General features: G+C 54.0%; 8 protein-coding genes across 8 annotated transcripts; 3 read left to right on the top strand and 5 right to left on the bottom strand.

Annotated features, from left to right (window-relative positions):
* Positions 1-1,623: 1,623 nt before the first annotated feature.
* BBA_09702 (adenylate kinase) lies at positions 1,624-2,487 on the bottom strand (the record flags this gene model as incomplete). Its single annotated transcript, XM_008604799.1, has 2 exons — positions 1,624-2,264; positions 2,331-2,487. The coding sequence occupies 2 exons, from the start codon at positions 2,485-2,487 to the stop codon at positions 1,624-1,626; spliced, it is 798 nt and encodes a 265-aa protein (XP_008603021.1).
* A 1,389-nt stretch (positions 2,488-3,876) lies between these two features.
* BBA_09701 (Amidinotransferase family protein) lies at positions 3,877-4,968 on the bottom strand (the record flags this gene model as incomplete). Its single annotated transcript, XM_008604798.1, has 1 exon — positions 3,877-4,968. The coding sequence occupies one exon, from the start codon at positions 4,966-4,968 to the stop codon at positions 3,877-3,879; it is 1,092 nt and encodes a 363-aa protein (XP_008603020.1).
* A 2,380-nt stretch (positions 4,969-7,348) lies between these two features.
* On the top strand, positions 7,349-9,022 carry BBA_09700 (MRS7 family protein; the record flags this gene model as incomplete). The annotated part of the gene is made up of 2 exons (XM_008604797.1): positions 7,349-7,406; positions 7,464-9,022. The coding sequence occupies 2 exons, from the start codon at positions 7,349-7,351 to the stop codon at positions 9,020-9,022; spliced, it is 1,617 nt and encodes a 538-aa protein (XP_008603019.1).
* Positions 9,023-9,694: 672 nt separating this feature from the next.
* On the top strand, positions 9,695-11,156 carry BBA_09699 (PX domain-containing protein; the record flags this gene model as incomplete). Its single annotated transcript, XM_008604796.1, has 2 exons — positions 9,695-9,955; positions 10,023-11,156. The coding sequence occupies 2 exons, from the start codon at positions 9,695-9,697 to the stop codon at positions 11,154-11,156; spliced, it is 1,395 nt and encodes a 464-aa protein (XP_008603018.1).
* A 480-nt stretch (positions 11,157-11,636) lies between these two features.
* BBA_09698 (subtilase-like protein) lies at positions 11,637-14,201 on the bottom strand (the record flags this gene model as incomplete). The annotated part of the gene is made up of 1 exon (XM_008604795.1): positions 11,637-14,201. The coding sequence occupies one exon, from the start codon at positions 14,199-14,201 to the stop codon at positions 11,637-11,639; it is 2,565 nt and encodes an 854-aa protein (XP_008603017.1).
* Positions 14,202-16,479: 2,278 nt separating this feature from the next.
* On the top strand, positions 16,480-17,305 carry BBA_09697 (C2H2 transcription factor; the record flags this gene model as incomplete). Its single annotated transcript, XM_008604794.1, has 2 exons — positions 16,480-16,661; positions 16,729-17,305. The coding sequence occupies 2 exons, from the start codon at positions 16,480-16,482 to the stop codon at positions 17,303-17,305; spliced, it is 759 nt and encodes a 252-aa protein (XP_008603016.1).
* Positions 17,306-17,497: 192 nt separating this feature from the next.
* On the bottom strand, positions 17,498-21,163 carry BBA_09696 (tetratricopeptide repeat domain protein; the record flags this gene model as incomplete). Its single annotated transcript, XM_008604793.1, has 6 exons — positions 17,498-18,532; positions 18,608-19,026; positions 19,158-19,332; positions 19,591-19,718; positions 19,876-20,788; positions 21,077-21,163. 6 exons carry the CDS (start codon positions 21,161-21,163, stop codon positions 17,498-17,500), a joined length of 2,757 nt encoding a protein of 918 aa, XP_008603015.1.
* Positions 21,164-21,971: 808 nt separating this feature from the next.
* Positions 21,972-23,363, bottom strand: BBA_09695 (cell wall glucanosyltransferase Mwg1; the record flags this gene model as incomplete). The annotated part of the gene is made up of 3 exons (XM_008604792.1): positions 21,972-22,628; positions 22,677-23,125; positions 23,276-23,363. 3 exons carry the CDS (start codon positions 23,361-23,363, stop codon positions 21,972-21,974), a joined length of 1,194 nt encoding a protein of 397 aa, XP_008603014.1.
* Between the last annotated feature and the right edge of the window lie 215 nt (positions 23,364-23,578).

Below are 23,578 nucleotides of genomic sequence, written 5' to 3'. Positions count from 1 at the left end.
GCGACAACTTCTCCCACCCCTCCCCCCACCTCCCTCTATTTCACCCCCCAATTATCAACTTGCACCAGAGTCGCCTCACAAAAAAAAAAGAGCTGCCTCCTACAATTAGCTTGCTTCTGTGCTGCCCCGGTAACCAATGCTCGTAGTCATGGGCGACCATTTGCCTGCTTCTCGCCATCCGACTCTTGCGCTCGGTCGTCATGACGTTGATCAAAAGGAAAGAAGAAAAGAGCTAATTTCTTTCTCTTTGACATGTGCGGGGTTCCTCTCTCCTTTGACCAAAAAAAAAAGTATGAGTGGCCATGCTTTCGAGACTAAACCTACCCGTCCGCATTCCAGTCATCCGCAGAGACGGATCTAATCTACCTGACGGAGTAGATACATGCGCCTGTACGACCCAAAACATGCTGCAAAAAGTACCCGCGTGCCATTCACTCAGCCGTGAAAAATCGTCACCGATGGAAACACAAGGCCAAACTATTTACATCGTCGGATTCTCGTAGTACGGATCCCGCATCGGGGCATTCATCTCGCCAACGTCGACCGCTTTCATGTCCGTTGTCAGCCCACAGCCAACCCCGGTCCCCGGTTCGTGATCCATCAGGCACCGTATCCAGCGGGCGTGACAGCGCCACCAATCCTGGTTCTCGAGGCAGCAATAACCGATGCAGTATTACCGAGGAACAAGAAGGTTGGAGTCACGCGTCCGCCCTGGGCGATTGTGACTCGGAAGCTGCACTGCAGCCAATGTGCACATACTTACCCTAGATCATTCATCTAATTATAGCTCAGCAGCCATTGCCAGTAGGCAGCCAGTGGCAGCCTGCAAAGAAAGTAGCCAGAGCAAAACAAAATGAGGCCAAAAAAAGAACGATGAAGACTGACAGTTGATATTTTAGCGTTTACCGTTTCACAGTGGTGGTCATACTTCCTCTGTTGCATTGTCTGTCTCATACGTGTTGTCTTGGATGTTGGCGAATGTATCAACCCTTTGATGGCAACCACCAATTATTTACTCGGCTCGGATTAGCCAGGCTCAAAATGACAAGAAGCGAGCGGCCGCAATACTAAACTTTGAATAGACAGACACACGTCGCTCTAAAGAGAGTCCCGCAGCAGTTCCAGAAAAATGCAAACATTCTTGCCTCACAGATGTGGCAGAAAACTATTGCCTGGCATCTACGAAAGACAAACAAACAGCACTGTCAGAGTTTGTCTAGGAATATACTCCGTATTTCGGCAAGAATGATTTGTAAGGATAGTCGCCTGCCTAGTTTGATACGACCTTTGGGATGAACATGGTCGTTCAATCATACCCATCGCTACACTTTCCTGTTCATCAAGACGTGTCGTGCCCACGCAAATCCTCCGTCTGCCTTTCGCCCTATATACAGCCAGGCTAAGGAATTCTCTGTCGTCTCTTGAGGAGGCATGTGCCAGTGTACTGGCAAAAAAAATAAAAAAAGCAAGAAGTCCCGCCAAAACGCCCTTGCGTGCCCACGTGCTCAAGGCCGGGCACCAAATATTACAAAAAATGGTTCCAAAACTCCAAGAACAAAGCGTCCCGTCATACAAACCAAGGTTTCGAGGCCCTTTCCGTCAAACGTCAGACAGCCCAGCGTTTCAGCTCACGAACCGCTTCTCGAACTCATCGTACAGCTTGGGGCTGATTTCATCGCTGCTCATGCCCTCAACCTCGATCAACACGCCCTTCTTCGCATAGTGTTCTAGTAGTGGCTCGCTCGTCTCCTGAAACTTTTGGAAACGCGCGCGGTACACCTTCTCGTTGTCGTCGGGCCGCTGCACCAGCGGCTCGCCCGTCACATCGTCGATGCCTGCCACCTTTGGCTTGTGAAAGGTCGTATTGTAGACGCGGCCCGAGGGCTCGTGTACCCAGCGGCCGGCGATACGCTCGAGGATGACGTCAAAGGGCGTCTTGAGGGCGACAGCGAGATTGATGGGCACGATGCCGTCGAGGCTCAGCGCCTGCGCGGCGTTGCGCGGGTAGCCATCGAGGATAAAGGACGCGCTGGGGTCATCCGAGGCCTGCGGCGGCGGACCGCCGGTGTCTGGGTGTGCAAACGGATCGGGCGGCGAGTAGTCGTAGGCGTCGGCGGCGTCGGCGGCCATGGCAGACAGCGTCATGACATTAGGACGTTGACCATAGAGCCAGCCCCGGTGCTGAAGCTCGTTGGAGATGAGGCGCAGCATGAGGTTGTCAGCCACGAGGCCGCCCGACTTGATGATGCTCTCGACCTGGATACCTAAAGGGAAGACAGTCAGCATGGGGGTGGAAGCGTGGCATGCACAGGACGTAGGTAGGTAGTTACCGAGAGGCGTGCGCTTCTTCACATTGGTCCGGAGCAGGTCGCCGGTGCTTATGGCTTGCAGCTGGGGGAAGCGCTCCAGCATGCGCTCCGTCTGGGTGCCCTTACCGACGCCGGGGGCTCCCACGAGAAGCACGCGAGCGGCGCGGTTCAGATGCATTGTTTTATTGATTGGCGTGTGGCAAAAGCTTTCCTCACACTCTGCGCAAGAAAAAAGACAAGGATAAAAGGATCCCCCGCGACTTGGCGGTTAGAGAGACCCTTTGCCAAAGTGACCAATTCGCGCCCTGCTATTTTAAACTGGGGCGGTAGTTATTGGCCGGGGGGCAGATGTTGAGATGCGAGTCGCTGTCGGAAGTAGCCGACGAAGAAGAGGGAGGAGAAAAAAAGAAAAGATAAGACCGCACGCTATAGAGTGACGACGGATAAAGGAAGCAAATAATAACAGGATGCACCGAATGATCGAGAGGTAATGTGTAGGAGGGGGAAAGAGGAGGGACGAGGTGTTGAGGCGCGGGAACGGAGATATGGGAGACAAGAACAGCAACCTGGGGAGGCTTGGATGAGCGCACTAAAAGAAGGGCACCAAAGGCGCAAAGGCGAAGCCAAAAAGAATGCGCTGCCTAAACTAGCCCTGGCGACAAAGTGAATAAGCAAAATAATCTGCTGTTTCCCCGAGCTCCGGGGAACATCAACTTGCAAGCGTCAGAGCCAACGCCATGTTGTGCCAAGTAGGTATTGAAACAACATTGGTACCTGCTTGCGAACCAAAATTGCCTGGCGTGTATTGTCCCTGTACATCTGGGCTTTTTGTCGTGGCTCTGGCGTGGCTCGTTGGGGCGGGGAAGTGTGGTGGTGCTTGCTTGCCACGCTAATAGCGAGGTACTTTTGCACAACACCAGAGAGCGACTTTGTGTCAAGTACCCCACCATCTCACCCATCATGACCAGAAATCACGCCGTCCTTGGACCACGCCGACGCCGCTCTAGCGCGCCCTGGCTGGCTGTGGGGAGGACGCCGTACTGCCGACCGTAATCGTACCAGAATACCGCACTGCCAGACCGCGATATTACTATCAAAGTCGGCGACGGATAATAAGCAATGACGACGACCGCATTGCTATATATTAAACCCCCACCTTGTTCTTCCTTTTGAGGCCTTCACCTCGTTTAGTTTTTTCGATATGCCGCTCTCCTTATTGCAATCAAATGCATTCCTGCCGCAACCCTTACCCAGCCAGCTCACCCACACGTCGGAGCATCTTGCGCTCGTGTGCCCGGATTATTAACGTGTCACATGGAACATGCAGCTCCTCTCACCCGAACAACCGAGCGTCTCTGCTTCAAATCAACCTGAGCTTTTATTTCGGCTACCTTGGCAATAACATTCTGTCTGCTAGGCGCAGCAAGCATATCATACTCCCTGGTGCTGCCTTGCGTCGCACGACTTCGAACAAACAACACATGACAAGGCCGAGGACTCGAGCACCTCCCCTTTTAACAAGCTCAACGAACCATCTGCAAACCATACGCCAATCTTCCACGCACGCTTATTCTCGCACCAAGTCAACCGTCGCGCAGTGAAACGAACCACCAATGCTATTCACGTGCTGAAACGGCAGCATGATGGAGTTGATGTCAAACTTTTCCTTGATCCACTGCGCAAACTCGACCGATTTGGCCTCGACGAAAACAGTCTTCTCGTCCAGGCTCAGCACGTTGAGCGCCAGCCAGCGCGATGCTATCGGCTGATCCGGGCCGCCAGTGGGCGGGCCGATAACCGGCGGCGTGTATGGGTAGGCGTGCAGCTCCCATCCCTCAAACGCCTTGAGCCCGCGCAGCGCCTCTTCGCCAATGTGGCTCGGGTTGTACACGAGCAAACCCTTGCGCAGTGCCAGAAGAGTCGTGTCAATGTGCACCACGCTCCCGTAAGTTGGCTTGATGAGCTCGACCGTGTAGCCCTCGGGCAGCACTGCGCGCAGGTAGTCGATGCCCTTCTGGTTGGTAACGTGGCTGATTTGCCCGACAATGTGCTTGCCGAAGCGCATAAAGTCGGCCGCGTCAAAGGCCGGCCGGTTGTTGCTAATGGCCCAGTCGTGCTGGGGGTCAAACGTTTCCTCCTCCTTGCCGTCGTAGATGGTGTCGTGCCCGTGAAGCACCGGCTGCCGAAACACGCGCCAGCTCGCCCCCTCGGGGTGCTGTAGGCCGCTGAGGATGGTGCTGTACGCCAGCTCGACCTCGCGCTGCCGGCAGCCCCATGCGGGGATGGACTCGATGAGCATGTTGCCCACCGTCAGCAGCCGGTCGCGCGGCATCGCGCCCGTGTACCCGCCGTGCTTGAGCCAGTCCACCTCGTCTGGCCGGTACACGGTCACGCCGTGCTGTCGCAGCACCTCGGCAAAGGTGTCTAGCTCCTGCTGCGCCCTTTCCACAACCTCCGCCGAGAAGGGGTGGTACGGCCGGAAGCGGTCCAGAAACTCGCGCGGTACATACGCGCTGGTCAGGTGTCGTGGCTCGCTGGGATAGCACGAGTGCTCTGCCCGGCCGACGATGACGGACTTGAGCGGCGTCCACTCGTTGTCGGCACTGACGCGAACCTCTGTCGACGTCATTCTAGAAGCACGGCGGAGGGGAACGCGCATCTTGATTCAATTTATCGGCAAGTAATTGGTAAAGGATGGATGTGAGATGTCTTTACTCAACATATCTGGGGTGGACTCACCCGTCTCTTATACCCCGCGACCGAAGCCTTCCCCTAGGCTCTGGGCTGCTTGATGCAGGTGTCAGACATGTCATACAACTCGCATACAAATCCTTATAGAAATGTCCATTGCCGCGAGACATTTATTTGCGGATTTGTCGTCAAGTAGCGAGCTGAAAAACGAAGTACTCAGTACTACGTACAGTTATTGATACAGAACAGCCGTACATGTAGCGTGTATGCACAGCGGTGCGCTGATCGCTGCACGACTCCCTGTACCCAGGATTCTAGTATCTGCAGGCTGACCCAATCCTGCCACCGTATTGGTGACATCAGCCTAGACGTAATTGCTTTTTCAATTCGAGTCCTCTTGACCCTCAATTCCGTCTGGCCGGCAAATCCAATGCCGGCCACTTCATTGTAGCAAAGCCGATGCTGGCAAGCCTAATACTGGTAACAACTGTAGCTCCATGGAGACTGGGCAGGAAAGACAAGTTGCAGTGTCATAAGACTACTGACAATTGATACTTGTCACGATCAGGTATGATATTTTTTTACTCTCGCTTCGGCAACGGTTTCCTCTGCACCAATTTGTGGCTTCGAATTTGCAGGACATGCATTGCATATGTGGGAATGGCGAGGTTGGGCTGGAGCCCCGAATTTTGCAACGTCCAATTTGAATCTCGTCACGTAGCGCTATACCTATTATAGTCTAGCGTTACGCTAGTGGCTAGCGCTGCATTAGCGTGACGCTAGTATTTTTTTGACCAATCAGAGACCAGAACTCATCAGGGCCACCAAAACACCTATCGCGTGCCCCTATTCCTTCCATCAACAACAACAAATCTCCCATCAACATCAACATCAACATAACGAGACGAATTACGCGATAGCCTCCCTCAGCGCGAGGCTCCAGGGCTTCCAGCAGAGGCAGCTAACGCGGCGACGGCGGCGGCGGCGGCGGCGGCGGATCGAGGCATAATCGGCAGCCAGAGGCAGGGGCAGGGGCGGCAGCAGCAGGGGCGGCAGCAGCAGCCTCACGGCGGCGGCAGCAGCAGCCTCACGACGGCGGCAGCAGCAGCCTCACGACGGCGGCGGCAGCAGCAGCATCACGGCTCGAGGCATCAATTGGCAGCCAGAGGCAGAGTCAGAGGCAACGCGGCGGCCTGAGAGGCACACATCAAAGAGCAACACACAATACAGACACAATACAGGCTTTTTCTGATCCATGTATGATCCCCTGCAAAATTATATGGGGACCTTACATGGGTGTTCCCAATTAAGTAAAGGCTATGTGACAAGATTCAAATCGTACGTTGCAAAATTCGGGGCTCGTTGGGCTGAGTCGACGCAGCAAGATGGGACAAAATCTCATTTTACACCGCATATTCGATCAATCGTAGCAAGTTGACCACGGAAGATGGCAATGATATCCACTCCTTCAATTATCGAGAGTGATCGACGTCTCAACCCCGACCAGCCGAGCCGGTTCTGTTGAGCATTGCAACGTGTTCCTCCCGAGCCGTGGCCAAAAGGAGGCAACTGAGAAATGATGGGAACGATAAGCAGACAAGAGAATGCGGGAGATATGTAGGTAAGGAAGGAGAGAAAGTACTTGATAGAAAGTAGAAAAGTACTAAATACTCCGTACAATATCGGTTATTTACAAGCCTCAAGTTCTACGTTAAATCAGTAGCGACCGAATACTTAGATAGAGCGGCGACTTTTCAGCCAGCCACTTGCTCCCGCTGTCTCACCGCGAAAAACCGCAACTCCTACCATATATTTCGGAACGTCGCTTATAAATTTATAATAATTTTGCAATTCATCATGCAATTGCCAATCCGACCTCGGGTCGCGCTGAGCTATGCACATAGCCTTTCAATACGAGTGCTCACTTCAGAATGCCAACAAGCATCCATGCTTGGTTTTTCTTACGGGCTCATCATCTCACCTATCATGATATAATTCCCTAGCAATACCTCCATACTTTGGTTATCGTCCTGTCGAGTCCTGACGACAGATTGAGGGCAGCTCACGTGACTATACACGTGATCTCGGTCCCGAGTTGTGGCTGCCACTCAACAAGAATAACGGCATGTAACTGGCACGGAGGAACCGGCTGCTAGCTCCGTCGCCCAGGGCGGTCGTGTCAGTCAAATCTCACTAGGCCCTGATCGAAGACTGGCATCCGTTGCGACGAGTTTTCATCTTTTCCACAATCTCATCGCCATTCATCGCCCCCAACACTTGCATGTCCGTATAAACGTACCGAGCGTTGTTTTTAAACCCATTTCTATCATACTACTCGATCGGTCACCATGAGCGCCTCGTCAAGGGCGGCTCGTTTGGCCACCCGCGGCAACCTAGGGGTTGCTTGTAAGTTTTTATAACCTCTCTGCCCCCTTCGGCATCGCGCCGGCTAACCCACTGCAGCGCGTCAAATTTCCCGCAATATTCAATCTGCACTTCTTTCCCGACATATTCTGCGCCAATCGCAAATCCCCGCTCTTGCTTTGCTTGTGCCCGCCCGCCACATTAGTACCGAACATCACCGATCCGATGCCTCGGCTGGCCCGCCTCCTGGCTTCAATGCCGAGCAGGCCAAGAAGCCTCTCGCCAAAGAGGCGACTTCATCCGCAAAGACTGATAGCAAGGAAAAGGCTGCGACCGACGGTGCTCTCACGAAAGACGAAGCCAAGATGGAAGAGCTGATTGCCAAGTCCGACGAGCACGCGCACCAGAAAGAGGTGCTCAAGAAGGAAAAGGAAGAAAAGAAGCTCACCTTGTGGCAAAAAGTCAAGAAAGAGGCTCGTCACTACTGGGATGGTAGTAAGCTGCTGGCAGCTGAAATCAAAATTAGCTGGAGACTGGCCCTGAAGATGGCAGCGGGCTACGAGCTGACCCGCAGAGAGCATAGACAGCTTCAGCGAACTGTCAAGGACCTGGGCCGTTTAGTGCCGTTCTCCGTCTTTATTATTGTGCCGCTTGGTGAAGCGCTATTGCCGCTCGCTCTCAAGCTATTCCCCAACATGCTGCCCAGCACATTCGAGGGGCCAAAGTCCAAGGAGGCCAAGGCCACCGTCCTCCGAAGCACAAGAAAAGAAGTCAGCACTTTCCTGCGCCAGACGCTAAAGGAGACTGGACTCCCTCTCACAGCAGCCACGGCGCAAAAGGAAGAATTCGCCAACTTCTTCCGCAAGGTCCGATCCACTGGTGAGGCTCCCACCAACGAAGACGTCATCAAAGTTTGCCAGGTTTTCCGCGACGATCTCACCCTCGACAACCTGTCGCGCCCCCAGCTCGTGTCCATGTGCCGCTACATGATGCTCAACACTTTCGGTACCGACATGATGCTTCGCTACCAGATTCGCCACCGCATGAAGCAGATTAAGAGAGATGATCGTGCCATTAGTTTTGAGGGTGTTGACAGCCTGACTGTCGCTGAACTGCAGATGGCATGCGCTGCCCGTGGCATCCGCACCCACAGCGTCTCGCCCGCTCGTATGCGTGAGGACCTGCAGACTTGGCTAGACCTGCGCCTCAAGGAGCGCGTTCCTTCCACGCTACTGGTGTTGAGCAACGCCTACATGTACGGCCAGGGCTCTGGTGAAGGGGGCAACCAGATTGATGCGCTCATTGGTGTCCTTTCCTCGATCCCCGAAGAGCTGTACCACGAGATTGAGCTCGAAGTTCACAACGCTGAGGGCGCCGCGACCAACAAGCAGCGTCTTGAGGTTATTCGCGAGCAGCAGGATCTGATTGAGGACGAGAATGAGCAAAACGAAGAGAGCCAGAGCACCGGCATGGCCACGCCTCGCGACACCGAGGACATTGACGAAAAGGAGGAGCGCGAGCAAATTGCCCAGGAGGCCGGCGCCGCTCCGAAGCAAGCTGGTGAGATGGTTGATGCCGAGCAAGAGCAGGACCAGGCTCAAGCTGTCAGCGGAGAGGTCAAGACCGCTCCCCCCAGCGAGACTAGCGAAAAGAAATAAACGGCAAAGGTCCCTGACGATGCACTATTCTTGGCATACCGAAAGACCGCCCCATTCATTTATTGTAATTCAACGACTTGTCTTACTTTCATATGTACGACCTTTATGGCATTATCAGGAAATCAGATGGCCTGTAACACTACCACAAATCAGACACGGAATTGGAGTGGCATTTGGGGACAGCGCAAATAGACAGATCTCGACACCACTGGAATAGCAAATAGAACCTGCATTTTTCAATTGAGGAGTGTAATAAGAACATTGCATTTTTACCACTAGAGCATGGTGTTGCCTGTGTGGCTTGCTAGATGACGTAATCGCGCTTGTGCTATTCGCGGCGCTGCTTCAGGCGCTTCTGTAGGAGGCAACAGTGCTGGGCAGGAGCACAGGCCGCGACCTTCCGCTGTACATCCCCCACATTGAAGTCTTGACTTTCGACGTTTGGAACAGTCCATCCAGAGCGACGGCCATCTTCCCTTTAACTCGATCAGAGTCGAAGTATTTACCGCGCTGCCATTCCACAGTCGCAGTCGTTGTTTGCCCCGCGTCCCACCACGCCCGCAGCTTCGCTATCCGAGCTGTGCCGTGACATCCTCGACTCCGCCTCGTCCGGCTCGCGCCGAAAGCTACACCTGGTCTCCCACGCACACACCACACAGACTGCTGCCCAGCATGGCTTCTACGGACCCGGAACGCGAGCAGGATAATTTCTCGAGTGTCTCGTGGAGCGAGCACCCCGAAGGCGCCGCCGCCGCCAGGCTGCCACCGCAAACGAGCGACGCGGAAGGCGGTGCCGCACCGTCGACTGGCAAGGTCGGCCTGCCTCACGACGCGGCGGGCGACAGCCACATACTCGACTGTACGGTCGGAACACCCCTCAAGGAGAATGACGGCAGCAAGGATGCCTTTGTGTCCTACCTGATTACGACTCATGTATGTTGGGGCTTGACGAAGTTTGCTTGGCGGCCTCTGAAGATGCTAACGTACCATGTCGTCACAGTCCACCTTTCCCTCGTTTCAGCGAGAAGACACCAATGTCAGAAGACGATTCACCGACTTTGTATTCCTCTCGAAGCAGCTCATGCGCGACTTTCCGGCCACCGCGGTGCCGCCGCTTCCTGACAAGCAGCGCATGGAGTACGTCCGTGGGGACCGGTTTGGGAGCGACTTTACGTCGCGCCGTGCGCATTCGCTGCAGCGGTTCCTCGTTCGGCTTTCGCTGCACCCGGTGCTGCGGCGCGCACCCATTCTGCACAGCTTTCTTGAGAGTCCTGACTGGAACGCCACGGTGCGCAGCAAGACGACGCGGTCCAGCATCCACAGCGACCCCAACGGCTCCAGCGGCGTCTTTGACAACTTTGCCGACACTTTTATCAACGCCTTCACCAAGGTGCACCGACCCGACAAGCGCTTCATTGAGGTCAAGGACCGCAGCGACAAGCTCGACGAGGACCTCAACCACATTGAAAAAGTCGTCGCCCGCGTGGTCCGCCGCGAGTCGGACCTCGAGGCCGACATGCGCGACCTGGCCGAGCAGTTCCAGAAACTCATCACGCTGGAACCCGGCGTGGAGCCCGCCGCGCACGCCTTTGCCATCTCCATCGAGGACACGGCCGCCAACCTGCGCACGCTCAAGGACGTCACTGACCAGGACTACCTCGGCTCCCTCCGCGACCTCCAGGCCTACTCATTTGCTCTCAAGAACTTGCTCCGCGCGCGCGAGCAGAAGCAGCTCGACTTTGAGCAGCTCACTGAGTACCTCAACAAGTCGACGACTGAGCGCGACCAGCTTCACACTGGCCACGCCGCCTCGGGCCCCGGCGGTTTCTTCCGCGCCAAGCTCGAGGACGTCCGCGGCGTCGACCACGAGCAGGCCCGCCGCGAGCGCACCCGCAAGCTCGAGTTGCGCGTTGAGGAGCTGACGCACGAGGTGGAAAATGCGCGTCGCACCAGCGATCTCTTTGACGACGAGGTCGTTCGCGAGACGGCCGACTTTGAGCGCATCAAGCGCATCGAGATGAAGAGCCAGCTCGCTGGGCTCGCCGATGCCCACGTCGCGTTTTACGGAGCTGTGATTGATACCTGGGAGGCGTATATAAAGGAAATGGACAAGGAGGGTGTCGTGGCAGCGTGATGCATAGATTTTCGTGGTCTCGACTTGTATATATAGCGTACGTACACTGCCGTGCTTTCAACAGCCAAGCACTTTTTATTTTGTAACCTTTTTTTTTTGCAACTATGATCAGGCGATTTACTAGGAAAAACGAGCAAAAATTTTCCCCTACTATCGACTCTTTTTAATTCGAGCATGTCAGATAAAGTCAAGAAAATTGTTCAATATGTTGTAAAAAAAAAAAAGTGTAACCTGCTTTGCTGTGACAGACGTTAAATGTGTGTGGCTGTTTGACTATTCCATTTTCCCAGCTCACTCTCTTTTATTATTCCCGTTGGACACCATTTCAATGATTTCTGAAGCAGAAAAACGAGTGATGCAAAAGAAGAAAAAAAACAATGACGATATAGAGTAATGAGAATATACATATAAAGCAACCGCAACCCTATGAAACATCCAAGGTAAAAGAAAAAAAAAGACAAGGTCATGCAAAAACTTGGCTTATTTTGTCAGAGGGCGTTCCTGAGCAGTCTTTTCATCTAGCCCGTCCTCGTCGTCACTTTCATCACCAATAACATGCTGCTCTTCTTCTTCTTCTTCATCCTCTGGAAGAGTCTCCACACCGGCGAGGCGCTCGGCGGAGCGGTCCCTATAGGCGTCGTACTCGTCGTCATCATCATCCGTCTCGTCCTCGGAGCTGCCGTCGGCAAAGGCGTCGTAGAGCTCGCCACCGCGGGTGCGACGGCCTGATTTGCCCGAGACGAGGCCCTTTTCCACGCCCTGGCCATCGCGGCCGCCATCACGGCCTTCTTCCTCGTCGAGGAGCTCAAACTCGTAATTGTCGCGCGAGTCGTTGCGAAGACGGCGACGGCGGGCAATGTAGAAGAAGATGGCGAGACCGATACCAAAGGCGCAAATGAGGCCGGCGGCGCCGTAGATCCATATCGTCGCCTGTTTGGAGCCAAACCACGGCAGCCACGAGACCCAGTTGGAGGCCGTGTTGCTCGGAGAGGGCTCCTGGTCCACGGGCGTGCTGGACGGCGTCGTGGTCGTGGGTGAGGGCGACGGCTCGCCAGCGGGCTTGGTGGGCCGGTCGGGGTGGTCGTCGCCCGGCTCGTCGGTGTGCGTGGGCACGCCTGTTGCCACCGAGATGGACGTGGTGCTGGCGGGCACGGTGATGGTCTCGATCTCATCGTGATCCACGTCGTCATCCTCGGTGGGAAGAGGGAGGAGTGTGGCCTTGTCGGCGTCAATGGACTCGCCCCAGAGCTTGAGGTGCCAGTCGACAAAGTTGCCTATGTAATCGTTGACGGTGCTGTCCCTGACAACAATGGCCCAATTTCCGACACCCGTTTCGCCCCAGTGAGCAACACTCATAAACGTCCAATCAACATAGCCAGCGCCATGGCTGTCAAGTTTCCGGGTGGTGGCAATGTGGCTGACGACTTTATTAGGGCTAATGAGATCCACGCTGAGATCACCGCGACGGGTGTGGTCGATATTCATGGTGACGGTGACGTGCTCTAAGCGAGCAAGGTTGGCTTTCTTGAGCATCTCTTCGGTAACCTCAAAGGTCGAGGTAAGACCAACATCGCCTTGAGGGATATTCGTCTTGACGTGGATCCAAGGTGAGAAGAACCAGGCCTGTGGTTTGACCAGTTCCCAGGTCTTGGCCCGTTCAACGATACCGTAGCTGTCAATCTTGCCATAGCCAAAGGTGTGGGAAAAATGCTTGCCAATGGTGGTATTTTGCCAGTCGGCATTGGGGTCGTCTACCTTGATGGCTGTTTCAAGGGCGAGATATTGAAGATCTCTCCAAGTCAAATCCGGCCGCACTTGCATAACCAGTGCAAAGATACCCGCAGCCAAAGGGGCGGCGGCAGAAGTGCCTCCGTGGGCGGTCGTGCACTGGTTGGTGCCAACATCGGTGGTGTGAATAGAGTCGCCGCTCCCGCTGCTGTAAGTAACGACAAGCTGGGCGGAGCAATGCTCCGAGTAGTATGGGTGGTTGCCTGCGCGGTCGACGGCGCCGATAGTGATGCTGTAGATGGAGTTGGTGTAGCCGTCAAAATTGCAGTTATCTTCAGCAGCGGCGCCGTTGCCAGAGGCGAAGACATAGATTGTTCCGAGACCACCACGGCCTTTTTGAATACCTTTTACCATTGCGCGGCGAATGAGAATGCCCGGGGCCTCCATGGAGCGGCCGTCATCGGGAGGGCCCCAGGAGCAAGAATAAATTTGATTCTTTTGATATTCGTAAATCATGGCCTCGGCTTCGTCCATGTCGCTGATGGGCTTGCTAAGAATGCGGATACCGGCAACCTTGGCGTCGTAAGCGACACCAACACCGCAGACGTCGTTCTTCACGGCGGCGACCTCACCAGCGCACCGGGTTCCGTGGCCGTCTTCGGGTAGCCTTGGCGCCGGCTCGGGGTCGTCATTATTGAAATCCCAGGACCCGGCGGCAAAATAATTATCCATGAGATCCAGGCTGTGCATGTCGAGACCGTCGTCGACAATGGCGACGGTGGCATTCTTGCCAGTGATGCCTTGGACCCAGACGCCAGTGACGTTGACATCATGGCCTATTTGGACAGGATTGAAGAGGTGCCATTGACCAGGAAACGTAGGATCGTTGATGGAGAGAAGCTTCATGACGCTATTTTGCTTGGTGAGGGCGGCGGCATTGGGCTGTGCTTCGGCACGAGGGCCGAGCAGGGGCGGCGGAGGAATGCGCTTCTGCAACATGGTGCGCGGGTGCTGCTTTCTGGCGAGGCGAACAGTGTCGATGATGTCTTGTGAGCCATCGCGTTTCCGTCTTCGTCGGTCGAGAAGCTGTCGCTTGACAACATCGTGGTCGTATTTAGGGGACCGGAAGATGTAGTGGTGATCGAGGTCGCCTAAAGGGCCTTCGTGTCGGAGGCCCAGACGGTCGGCGACGTGATCAGGCTGAATGCCTTGATCTAGTTCAAGAACGTAGTAGTCGTTGTTGTCATAGTCGCGAGTGACATGCGCAGTCGAGAGGGCAGCGAGGCCGACGAGGCCGAGAAGCGCTGTGGCCTTCATTGAAGCGATTGCTGTCTAGCAGCGAGGCGGAAGATGGGATTAAAGGGGAACGTTGTAAAATCTACCGCATTGAGTAGAAGTCCCTGAGTGTACACGTGAGTGATCCCCATGCGAGTGGGTGAGCACGTTGACGGTGAGGCGAGGTTTGCAGGGGCACGGCCCGTCGCAGAGGGGAGATCGGTCTTGGCCGATGTGTGACGGGAGAAGCTAGCAAAGTCTGGAAGGGCGATAAAGGTACAAGAATGAGACAGCAAAAAAAGCAGAAGAAAACTCCCAGCCCGTGAGATGAATCGAGATCGTAAAGGGAGGAAGAGGCAGGCTGGGATAAAAGAAGTGAGTGATGGGCGGCGGGTGTTCGGACGTCTTGAATAGGTTATTGAAGGTGTCGTGGCACTTGGCACTTGGACATGGCGCAGACGCCATGTCAGCTATGTCAGCAGAGCGACAACGTTGATTGGCTGGACTAAGCCGAAATCCCCAAACAAAAAGACCCGAGAGCCCCTGCGCCAAACACTAAACTCGACTCCTTGTAGCGCTTTTTTTAGGCGGCAATACTGGGGCGGGCTCCTCAATACAAACTAAGGTACCTTTACCTTGGGGTAGTTTGCTTGAACAAACAGACAGGTGGATGTGCTCCTTCTTTAATGCAGTGATGATGAATACCTCTAATCATTTCTCAACCCAAGTTACTTGAAACACGACAAGTGCCTCTATCGAGAAAGATGTAAAACATATCAACACCGACTCTGAGCCGCAATTGCCAATTGGATGCATACCAACTTGCAAATTATTGTATACTGAGACCCCGACTCCTGTCCAACTGTCGTCGTAAAAATGTGGACCCGCACCTTGATTGATGTGAATTACACCCTATATACGTTCAGGACTCCCATGCTTCAAGCAACTCCATGTAGCAGAGGCGTCACTGCTCTCGGTCGAATACACTAATCTCATGACATTAAGCTAGCTAGTATTCGCTTCAGAACAAATTTACCAATTTTATATTTCATTCTCTGTGTATTGCCTCAAGGCAACTATCAGTCAACTTGCCGAGGCGTTTACTATAGCGCTGGTCTTGTTCGGTCGAGTGTCTTGCTCGCTAGGTAAAGGCACCCTCATCGACATGCTCTTTCAGTCATACCCCAACCGCTTCACCAAGACTGCGTTCGCATACCACTAGACTTTTGCGCGTGGGCGAAGAGGAAGGCGTCGATTATTTTCTACATCAGCCAGCCTGAATTTGAAGCACTCATCTCCCGCGCCGCATTCATAGAGCACACTCTATATAACGGCCCATTACTACGGGCACCAGCATCGCCACAGTCGCAGAGAAGACGGCTAAAAGGGACTCATAGTCATACTAGAGATTGACGTTGACGGGGCTGAGCAGCTGCGGAGACGTGGCGCGATGGACGCTCGGCACATCTTTGTCAGGCCGCCGAGTTTAGAGGAGCCTTTCAGGCAAGACTGCGAGAGCGCGGCTCGGAGACGGAAGAGAGCGTGAAAAGGAGGCGACTCAGCGCACAGAAGGGCATAGAAGCATGTAGACTTCCTGCCCGGGACTGTACGACAGAGTCATCGTGAGCGACGACTTGAGCAGGGCTAGAAATGTATTTAAGCTAATTTATATCATCGTCCGCCATAGCTGGCAACTATGTATACTTGGTCTATAAATACATGACTGACTAATATTAGGCACCAACCCCGCATCCCTTTTCAAGGCCCCTAGGAACAACAACCTTGCGACGAGGACAGGTCCCAGTCTAACACGAAACGAGGTCCAACTACAATGAGTACATTCACCCAGCGAAATCGCGATCGGTCTGCTGAAACGATGGACGAAATAGACCCCGCTCTCGTAGGAGAGTTTGATGCCAGCTCGGCACCAATCCCAATTGTCGGGGCTGACTACAATCTCGACATGACTGTAGATGCCACGAGCCGCGATGCATTTCATCCCCCACACCCTTCACATTCAAACCAGGACTGGAACGACGAATACTTGGCTTTGTCCACGCCATGTTCGTCGTCCACGCCATGTTCGTCGTCCACGCCATGTTCGTCGTCCACGCCATGTTCGTCGTCCACGCCATGTTCGTCGTCCACGCCATGTTCGTCGTCCACGCCATGTTCGTCGTCCTACTCGTCCTATGGCAGCCTTGACAGTGGCATATCGCATCCGCCAGGGGCGAGTAAAAAGCAGAGAAAAGTTATCAACACCACAATGAGGAAATCCTCTTATTCATGGCCTGATCATTACGCTGAATTGTTACCAACAATGGGATCCACGCCAATACTGGATGCCGATGCCTCGCGCGGCCAAGGCAGTGATACTGAGTCTGCAAGAGAATCGACTCTCTATGAGAACGCCGTTCCTGGATCCGATGGCCTGTTCCACTGCCCCTGGGAGGGCCAACCGGGCTGCTATCACGAACCGGTGCCGCTCAAGTGCATTTACGAGTGAGGAACATGTTGCTTCAGGGTGCAGCTTTTTCATTCGTTACCTAATGACTTTTAACTTTTGCAGCACCTATGTCGACTCTCATCTCAAGCCGTACCGCTGCAAGGTAAAGACTTGCGAAGAAGCTCGATTCTCATCCACTGCTGGCCGTCTACGCCACGAGCGCGAAGCGCACGGACTACACGGCCGCGGCCATTTGCCCTTTTTGTGCTCGATGGAAGGCTGCGAGCATGCTGTGCCTGGCAACGGCTTCTCCCGTAAATGGAAGCTGAGAGACCATCTGGAACGCGCACACTCTGACAATCCGCCTTTGGCCGCCGCCCCTTCCACTGCACAGCTCTCCGCAAAGGACCTCGTCGAGAAAAAGGTGGTCGTCGAGAGCCGTGAACCAGAGCCCAACGAGAATGGCGGCGGATCAAAGGGCGAATCAAGTGATGCCCGGTTCCGGGAATTGGAGAGCTGGTATGAGGACCTGCTCAAAGATAACCAAATTTATGAGAAACTGTTCCGCATCCTCAGGACTGCATCAGATCAACAGTCAAAGAAAGCCTTTCGATGGATTAGAGGTTACAACTCACCGAGTCAAACTGATATAGAGGTTGCCGCTTATATTTTGGAAGTTATGGATAATTTAGTTGCATAAAATGATTATGGTTCTCAATAGATCAAAATTTACTGTGCCCTATCGTCGCTGACGTACTGGACAAGCTTGGTCGTAGTATTTCAAAGATGATGGTCCTGCCTCGTACAAGACAAGGCAGAGAGAGAGCTAGAACCCTTTTCACACTGGCAGAGTTGTGTGTCCAAGGCCCTACCTAATTCGGAGAGAAAATCTTCAAGTTTGGCGTTCTCTGCTCAGGGCCTTTGCTGAAAAGTAGTACACGCTGTACGGATCTTCAGAGGGGATCGGATTGAGCATCAACTGCAGCCTTTGTAGCTTTGAGCTTGCCAAGACGGCAGTGTCCGAGCTAGCGCCGTATACTTGCCGATGGAATTGCAGAATTTCGGCCCAAAGCTGCGCAGCCATCTTGAATGACTCGAAATCACCTCCTTCGCCCATCAGACGCTGCATTTCGCCGTGCCGCGCATGGCAGTCGGCCAGCTCCGCAACTGCCCGCATCGTCTCTGAATGGCGTCGTCCCCACCACCTCGTGTATGTTGCGATAATGTACTCGAATATCTTCTCGGCGGTGGCGAATCGAGACCTTTGCACGCACACCCTTCCCATGTTGAGCCTGATTGCAAAGGCGGCGGGATGCAACACGTCGAGGTACTTCTTCTGGCCGTCGAATGCGACCCTAAAGGCCCGTTCTGCCTGGTCCGTGTCATTGAGTCGAAGCCGCACCTCCCCGATGTCATTCAGTATCCGAAAGTAGATTCGTCTCGCTTCGCCTCGATGAAGATGGTCGACATGGGCATTGCCATTGGGCCTCGCCGTCTTGGCAAAGTATGCGGCCGCCATTTGTAGCATCTGCAGCGAGTCGTCTAGCCGCCCTAGCATCAAAAGACTGCGCCCTTTGTTGTATAAAGTGACCATTAGTGCACTATTGTCTCCCATAGTCATCTTCAGGCGTCTTTGATATGAACGGTCAAAGGCCCGTAGAGCGAGGTCGTACTGCCGCCGAGCATGATAGACCAGGCCGAGATTGTTCTCAATGCCAGCCATGAGCTCAATAGTTGGCTGACACGCGTTCTTCTCCTCCTCTTTGAGAAAACTCAAGATTGTTTCATATAGCCCGGAGGCCTCTTCGTAGCGCCCAAGATGGCGGAAGAGGTTGCCAAATTTCTCAAGCTCTACGAGGTCCAAGTCAGTGCCTCCACGGCCCTGGTCCAAATAGATCTTGCACTGATCAGCATGCGGCTCGAGTCGCTGTACTGTAGCAAGAAAGTCCTTGTCTGTGGATCGCGGCACTTTGGCTGCGACCAAGGATATCGCACATCTTACATACTCCTCCTCATCGCCTCTTTCTCTTGCCTTTCGTCTGGCAAAGTCGTGAATTGCGGGATGGATTTCGTATACAACCGTGCTTCTCCAGTCGTTTGGCTTAGCTTCCACGAATGACAGGTTTCGAATGGGGATATACAAGTCATCGAAGCGCTTGCTTGCCATCTGCCGTAGCCAGTCCGGGTATTCGCCATGGCCTATGCTCAAGCAAAGATCGTACCACATGTCCCTGTGGTCCAGGAAGCCAAAAAGCATCAGAAATTTCGCAGCCAGTGGGTTAGTACTCTCAAGTTCCTCAAAGCTGACGTCGAATGAGTGCGACAGCGCCTTCTCGGCCGGGAAACTTTCATCAAGTTGTCGCTGCTTCCACTGCTCGATGTACTGCGCTACACTGATGGGGTAATTAGATAGGACAGATGCTGCGAGATTCAGTGAAAGAGGGTGAAACTTTAGCATCTTGGCGAGCTCAATCATATCTGCATTCGTGGTCAGCCGCGCGAAACAGGCCCACCCTTAGGTTGCCAAGCAGGCTAGAGAACGTTCGTCATACCTTGACTGCCCTTCTGAAACGGTTCATCAATCTCTACCCCGAGAAGCTCGGCGGCATCTTCTTCATCCAAGCCCTTGACTTCAATCCGCTGATAGTAACGCCCAGCTAGCTCTTTGCTTCTGGTGATGAGAACGATGGAGCCGTAGGGGAGAGTATCAACGTAGCTTAGGATATGCTGTTGCTGGGATGGCATACTTGATATCCCATCAATAACAAGAAGCCATCTAGTGCGCACCATGCTTTTGAGCTCGGAAAAGAACGAATTGACGAGTATAGTGCGCTGCTCATGATAGCTTCCGCCAACGTCTGGGCTTGTGCCTCCCGAGCCCTGGCCAACCTTGAGGAAACCGAGTATGCTATGTGCAAAAGCTTCCTTGGTTTCTCCCGCAAGCCAGAAGACGTCTATCGCGTGCTTCTCTCGCTGTCTGCTCACAAATTCAGAGACGAGCTGCGACTTGCCAACACCACCAAGGCCCCAGAGCGAGACGACGGATTTCTGTGGCGGCATCTGACGCGAGGGACTCAGCCACTTCTCCAGCTTTGCAAGCTCGGCTTCTCTTCCTACAAAACAGCGTTGCTCTGGCAAGGCCAGTCTCAAGCAGGCTTCCAAGTCACGGGAAATGACAGACGGTGATGCTGGGATCGTCTGTTAGTTTTCGTGTTTGATCCCACAGCGGTACTTGAGTGTGCGAATTATTCATCTAAAAGGATCATGTACCTGACCCGGTTTCTTTCAGAGGCCCAAGCCTCATCAACATTTCCTTTGCGTATGCCGCCGCAGTAATGGCGGCGTATGCATGCCACTCATCGTTCTTGTCCGAGTTTGCAAAGTCGCTGATTCCGCGAATCACGGCAACGGGCAGCCTGGTCGTCATGCCAGCTGCCTCCATTTCAATGGCAATCCCATCATACTTATCTCTCAGCTCGTCTCTCTTTGCTTTTGACTTGATAACACCGTTCCCAGAGAGTATGGTACCGTAGTGAACTATAGGCTCGTCGCGGTGATCAAACTGTTGCATGTCCGAGACTAGAAAGTCACTGTCCGGATGAGGCGAGCCTGGTCGCCTGAAAGCCACCGCCTTGTCCAGAACCTCAAGGTGCCTAGTAAAGCTATACCCGGGGCGGCCTTGGTGGACTCGTATACTGTTAATGGCAGAGCGCAAGAGAGAATGGGTCGAGTTCTGCCACTGCTTGATCCGGACTTGATCTTCTTCAAATTTGACAATATCATAACCGATGACTCCCGGGTTGTCCTTATTAGGGACGGCAACGGCCACATCTCCCAGGCGAATATCACGCTTTGAAGACGGAATTCCCGCAGCGATTCCGACAAGTAGGCCAGCCTCGAGTTTTGGAAAGTCTCTCAACGCCTCCGACACCATGCTCCCCGACACGCCCCCACCAACTTCTCCAACTGGGTATCCAGCGATAGCCACATTATAGGAGGCGATTCTGCCAAGGGTGTAGAGAACGGTCTGCCCGGCTGATCTGTCTGGGAGCTCGTCGTGGACTTCGTCCAACATAAGACATGCAGCCTGTTGCTCAACCACCAGAGGACAGAACAGTACGATGGTGTAGTCGCCTAGCTGACGGGTTCTAACCATGGCGAGCAGAAGCGTTCTCCTCCTTTTCTGGAGAAAAATTGCACTAATTCAACGAGAGGAATCTAATATTGACAACGAATGAAAATTTTGATATAACCTTGTTGGTTGCGCCCGGCTTCCTTTGTCGATACGCTGCGGGACGACGGATGCTCGACGGCGCAAGCTGAGTTTGGGCGGACCTGGGAAGGTGATAATGATGTATTCAAGCGCTTCACCGGCAGAATGTCACGCGCTGTGTGTTGGAAACGTGGAAGTGGACAAGTGAGGGGTAAGCTGGCCAGGCTGCATGATGCGATGCAAGGTAGCAATACATACCATTAAAGCTCGGCTGACTGCACTGGACAGAGCCACGTTGACGTCGCATCTCCCCCGCAGCGTCTTACGCGCCCTATTGCCAGCCATATTTAAGAGCGGTGTACGACGATCTGACTCATCCTCTTCATTCGCTGTGCTGCGAGAAATAGCTTAACAGTACTCTCATGTCCCTAACGGCCAGTAAACACTAGTAGTATTTAACTAGATATTGTTAGACGGCGGTCACCCTCTCCTCGGTACCGTGAGGTGGGAGGATAATGCTCGGATCAGCCAGCGGCAGCCGTGCTGAAATCGTCAAGGAGAGGCCGAATTTCGTCGTCTTGAGCAAGTTGCTGAGCAGCAAGAAATGAGAAAATACAAGGCACTTGTAGGAATCTGGGAATAGAGATGGTAGATTATATAACTAGATTACTAAGGATTGTAATAGTGAGCATACAAACCTAGAGCTAGTAGGCTTATAGATAAGCTGGAACAATGTAGAGAATATAGTAGAAAAACAAAAAAAAAAAAAAATAAGTAAAAACTGGTGCAATTTGTGTTGGGCGAGTCGGCATTGGTGCAGTAAGGCCAAGCCCGTCTGTGCCGTGAATCAAGTGCTCGAGTTGGGCCGTCTATCAAGGAAAATGCTCTCGGTAGTAAACTAGACTTATTAATTACAACAAAAGACTATTTCGAAAGGCCCCGGGCCCGCCCAGCAGTAAGCGCCTGTATCACTCTATAGATGACCACAAGTTGCAGTCAGGAACACAATATAGAGCCACACTTTGAATTAAGCTACCGTTGTGAGGCGAAATTAATCTAATCATACATATCCTATTTACATCAATATACATGGCGTCATATCAATCATACCCTACCTTGACTCATTACAACATACCCCACCTACTCCGTTCATCTACAGAGCGAAAAGGATAGCAAGGGCAACAAGGCCCGCACCAACAGTCAGGCCGGCGGCGGCGGCGGCAGTCACCGGCGGCGCGCTGGGTACGCTCGAACGCGTGGCCGTGTGCGTGGCCGTGCCGGAGCCATCACCCCTCGTTTGCGTGCTTGCAGTCGTCTTTGTGATCATGGTCGAGTTGTTTTCCGTGGCCGCCCTTCCCATGGCCAGAACTTCCTTGGTGAATGCGGCCGCGGCGGCCGACGACACGGGCGAGCTCGACTCGGCCGTCTCGATGCTGGTGCTGCCGCTGACACTGCTGCCGCTGAAACTGCTGCCGCTGACACTGTTGCCACTGACACTGCTGCCACTGACACTGCTGCCGCTGCTGCCGCTGCCACCAGACGACGGAGCCTCCCCAGTAATCGTAGTACCGTCGGCGAGGTGTATCCGAATGCTCTTGGAACTGCCCGACCGATCTCCATACGAGTACTCCTCGACGTCCCTCTCCGTAGCCGCGCTGCCACCCGCATAATCCGTCACCGTCACACGCTCAAACACGGCCTCGGCCGCACCCCTTGAAAAGTCCGCCACGCCGCCCGCCCACTCAATCGTGCCCGGCGCATTGCCCTCATACCCTGCCACCCACGCGCCCAGCTTAACCCGCATCGGGCTCTCGGGATATCAATCCGGTATGTCCGCGCGGCGCAGCGTGCGCTGCACCACGCCGTCCACCGCAAACTCGATGCGCTCCGTCGTCCAGTCCACCGTGTACGTGTGGCCCGCCGCCGCCGTCGTGTCGGCGACGGGTAGGTAGCCCAGTAGGTCGTGGCGGGTGCTGTCGCCGCGCGAAAAGGTATTGGACTGGATGCGCGCCGTGTCGGAGCCGACCGCCTCAATGTCAATCTCGTCAAGATCGTCGGACAGCAACACGATGCTGGTAATAACACCCTTTCCCGGTGCCGCCTTCATCTCCACCTCGAGCCGGCCGAAAAAAATGGTCTTTTTGGATTGTAGCGTCGGAGCCTGCATCGGGGCATCGACGGCGCTGACGGCGCCGCGCGGGCCGTACGTCACCTCCTTGCCGGCAATGTGTTCAAAGGCGTCGCACGCGCCCTTTGTAAAGTCGCAGCGGATGCTCTTTTTGCCAACGGCGGGATCCGCGGGGCAGTCTGAAAAGCAAGCCCCGTGTGTTAGCCGTCTTGTTTAAAAAGCAAGAGTGAAGTACCGAACCATCCCCGGGNCCCGGGGGGGGGGGGGGGGGGGGGAGGGGAGGACACAGCGTTTTGTGAGACGCAACGGCTACAAGAGCAATAACGTACCTTGCTTGAGAGGGCTGCATGTGGTGGACGTCTGCGCCGAGACGGCGAGGGCGAGAGCGGCGGCAGACACGAGTGCCTTGGACAACATGATGTCGACGTTTTTTTGTGTGTAAAGACTTCTTAACGAAAGACAAGGAAAGCAAGCTTAGCAAAGAAAGCAAAACTTAGAAAAACAGATGATGACTGACGCAGAGCATTTTATGTACTCTAGAAATGACAGGGGACAATATTGTATGCAGAATTCGAGAGAGGTTGGGGGACTCGACTTACAATCTGATGCACGCCGACCTGCACAGGCTGGGT

The sequence above is a fragment of the Beauveria bassiana genome (assembly GCF_000280675.1).
Source record: "Beauveria bassiana ARSEF 2860 unplaced genomic scaffold BBA_S00063, whole genome shotgun sequence".
Lineage (NCBI taxonomy): Eukaryota > Fungi > Ascomycota > Sordariomycetes > Hypocreales > Cordycipitaceae > Beauveria > Beauveria bassiana.
The sequence above is the reverse complement of the archived record's forward strand: the minus strand, read 5'-3'. Positions and strand labels throughout refer to the sequence as shown.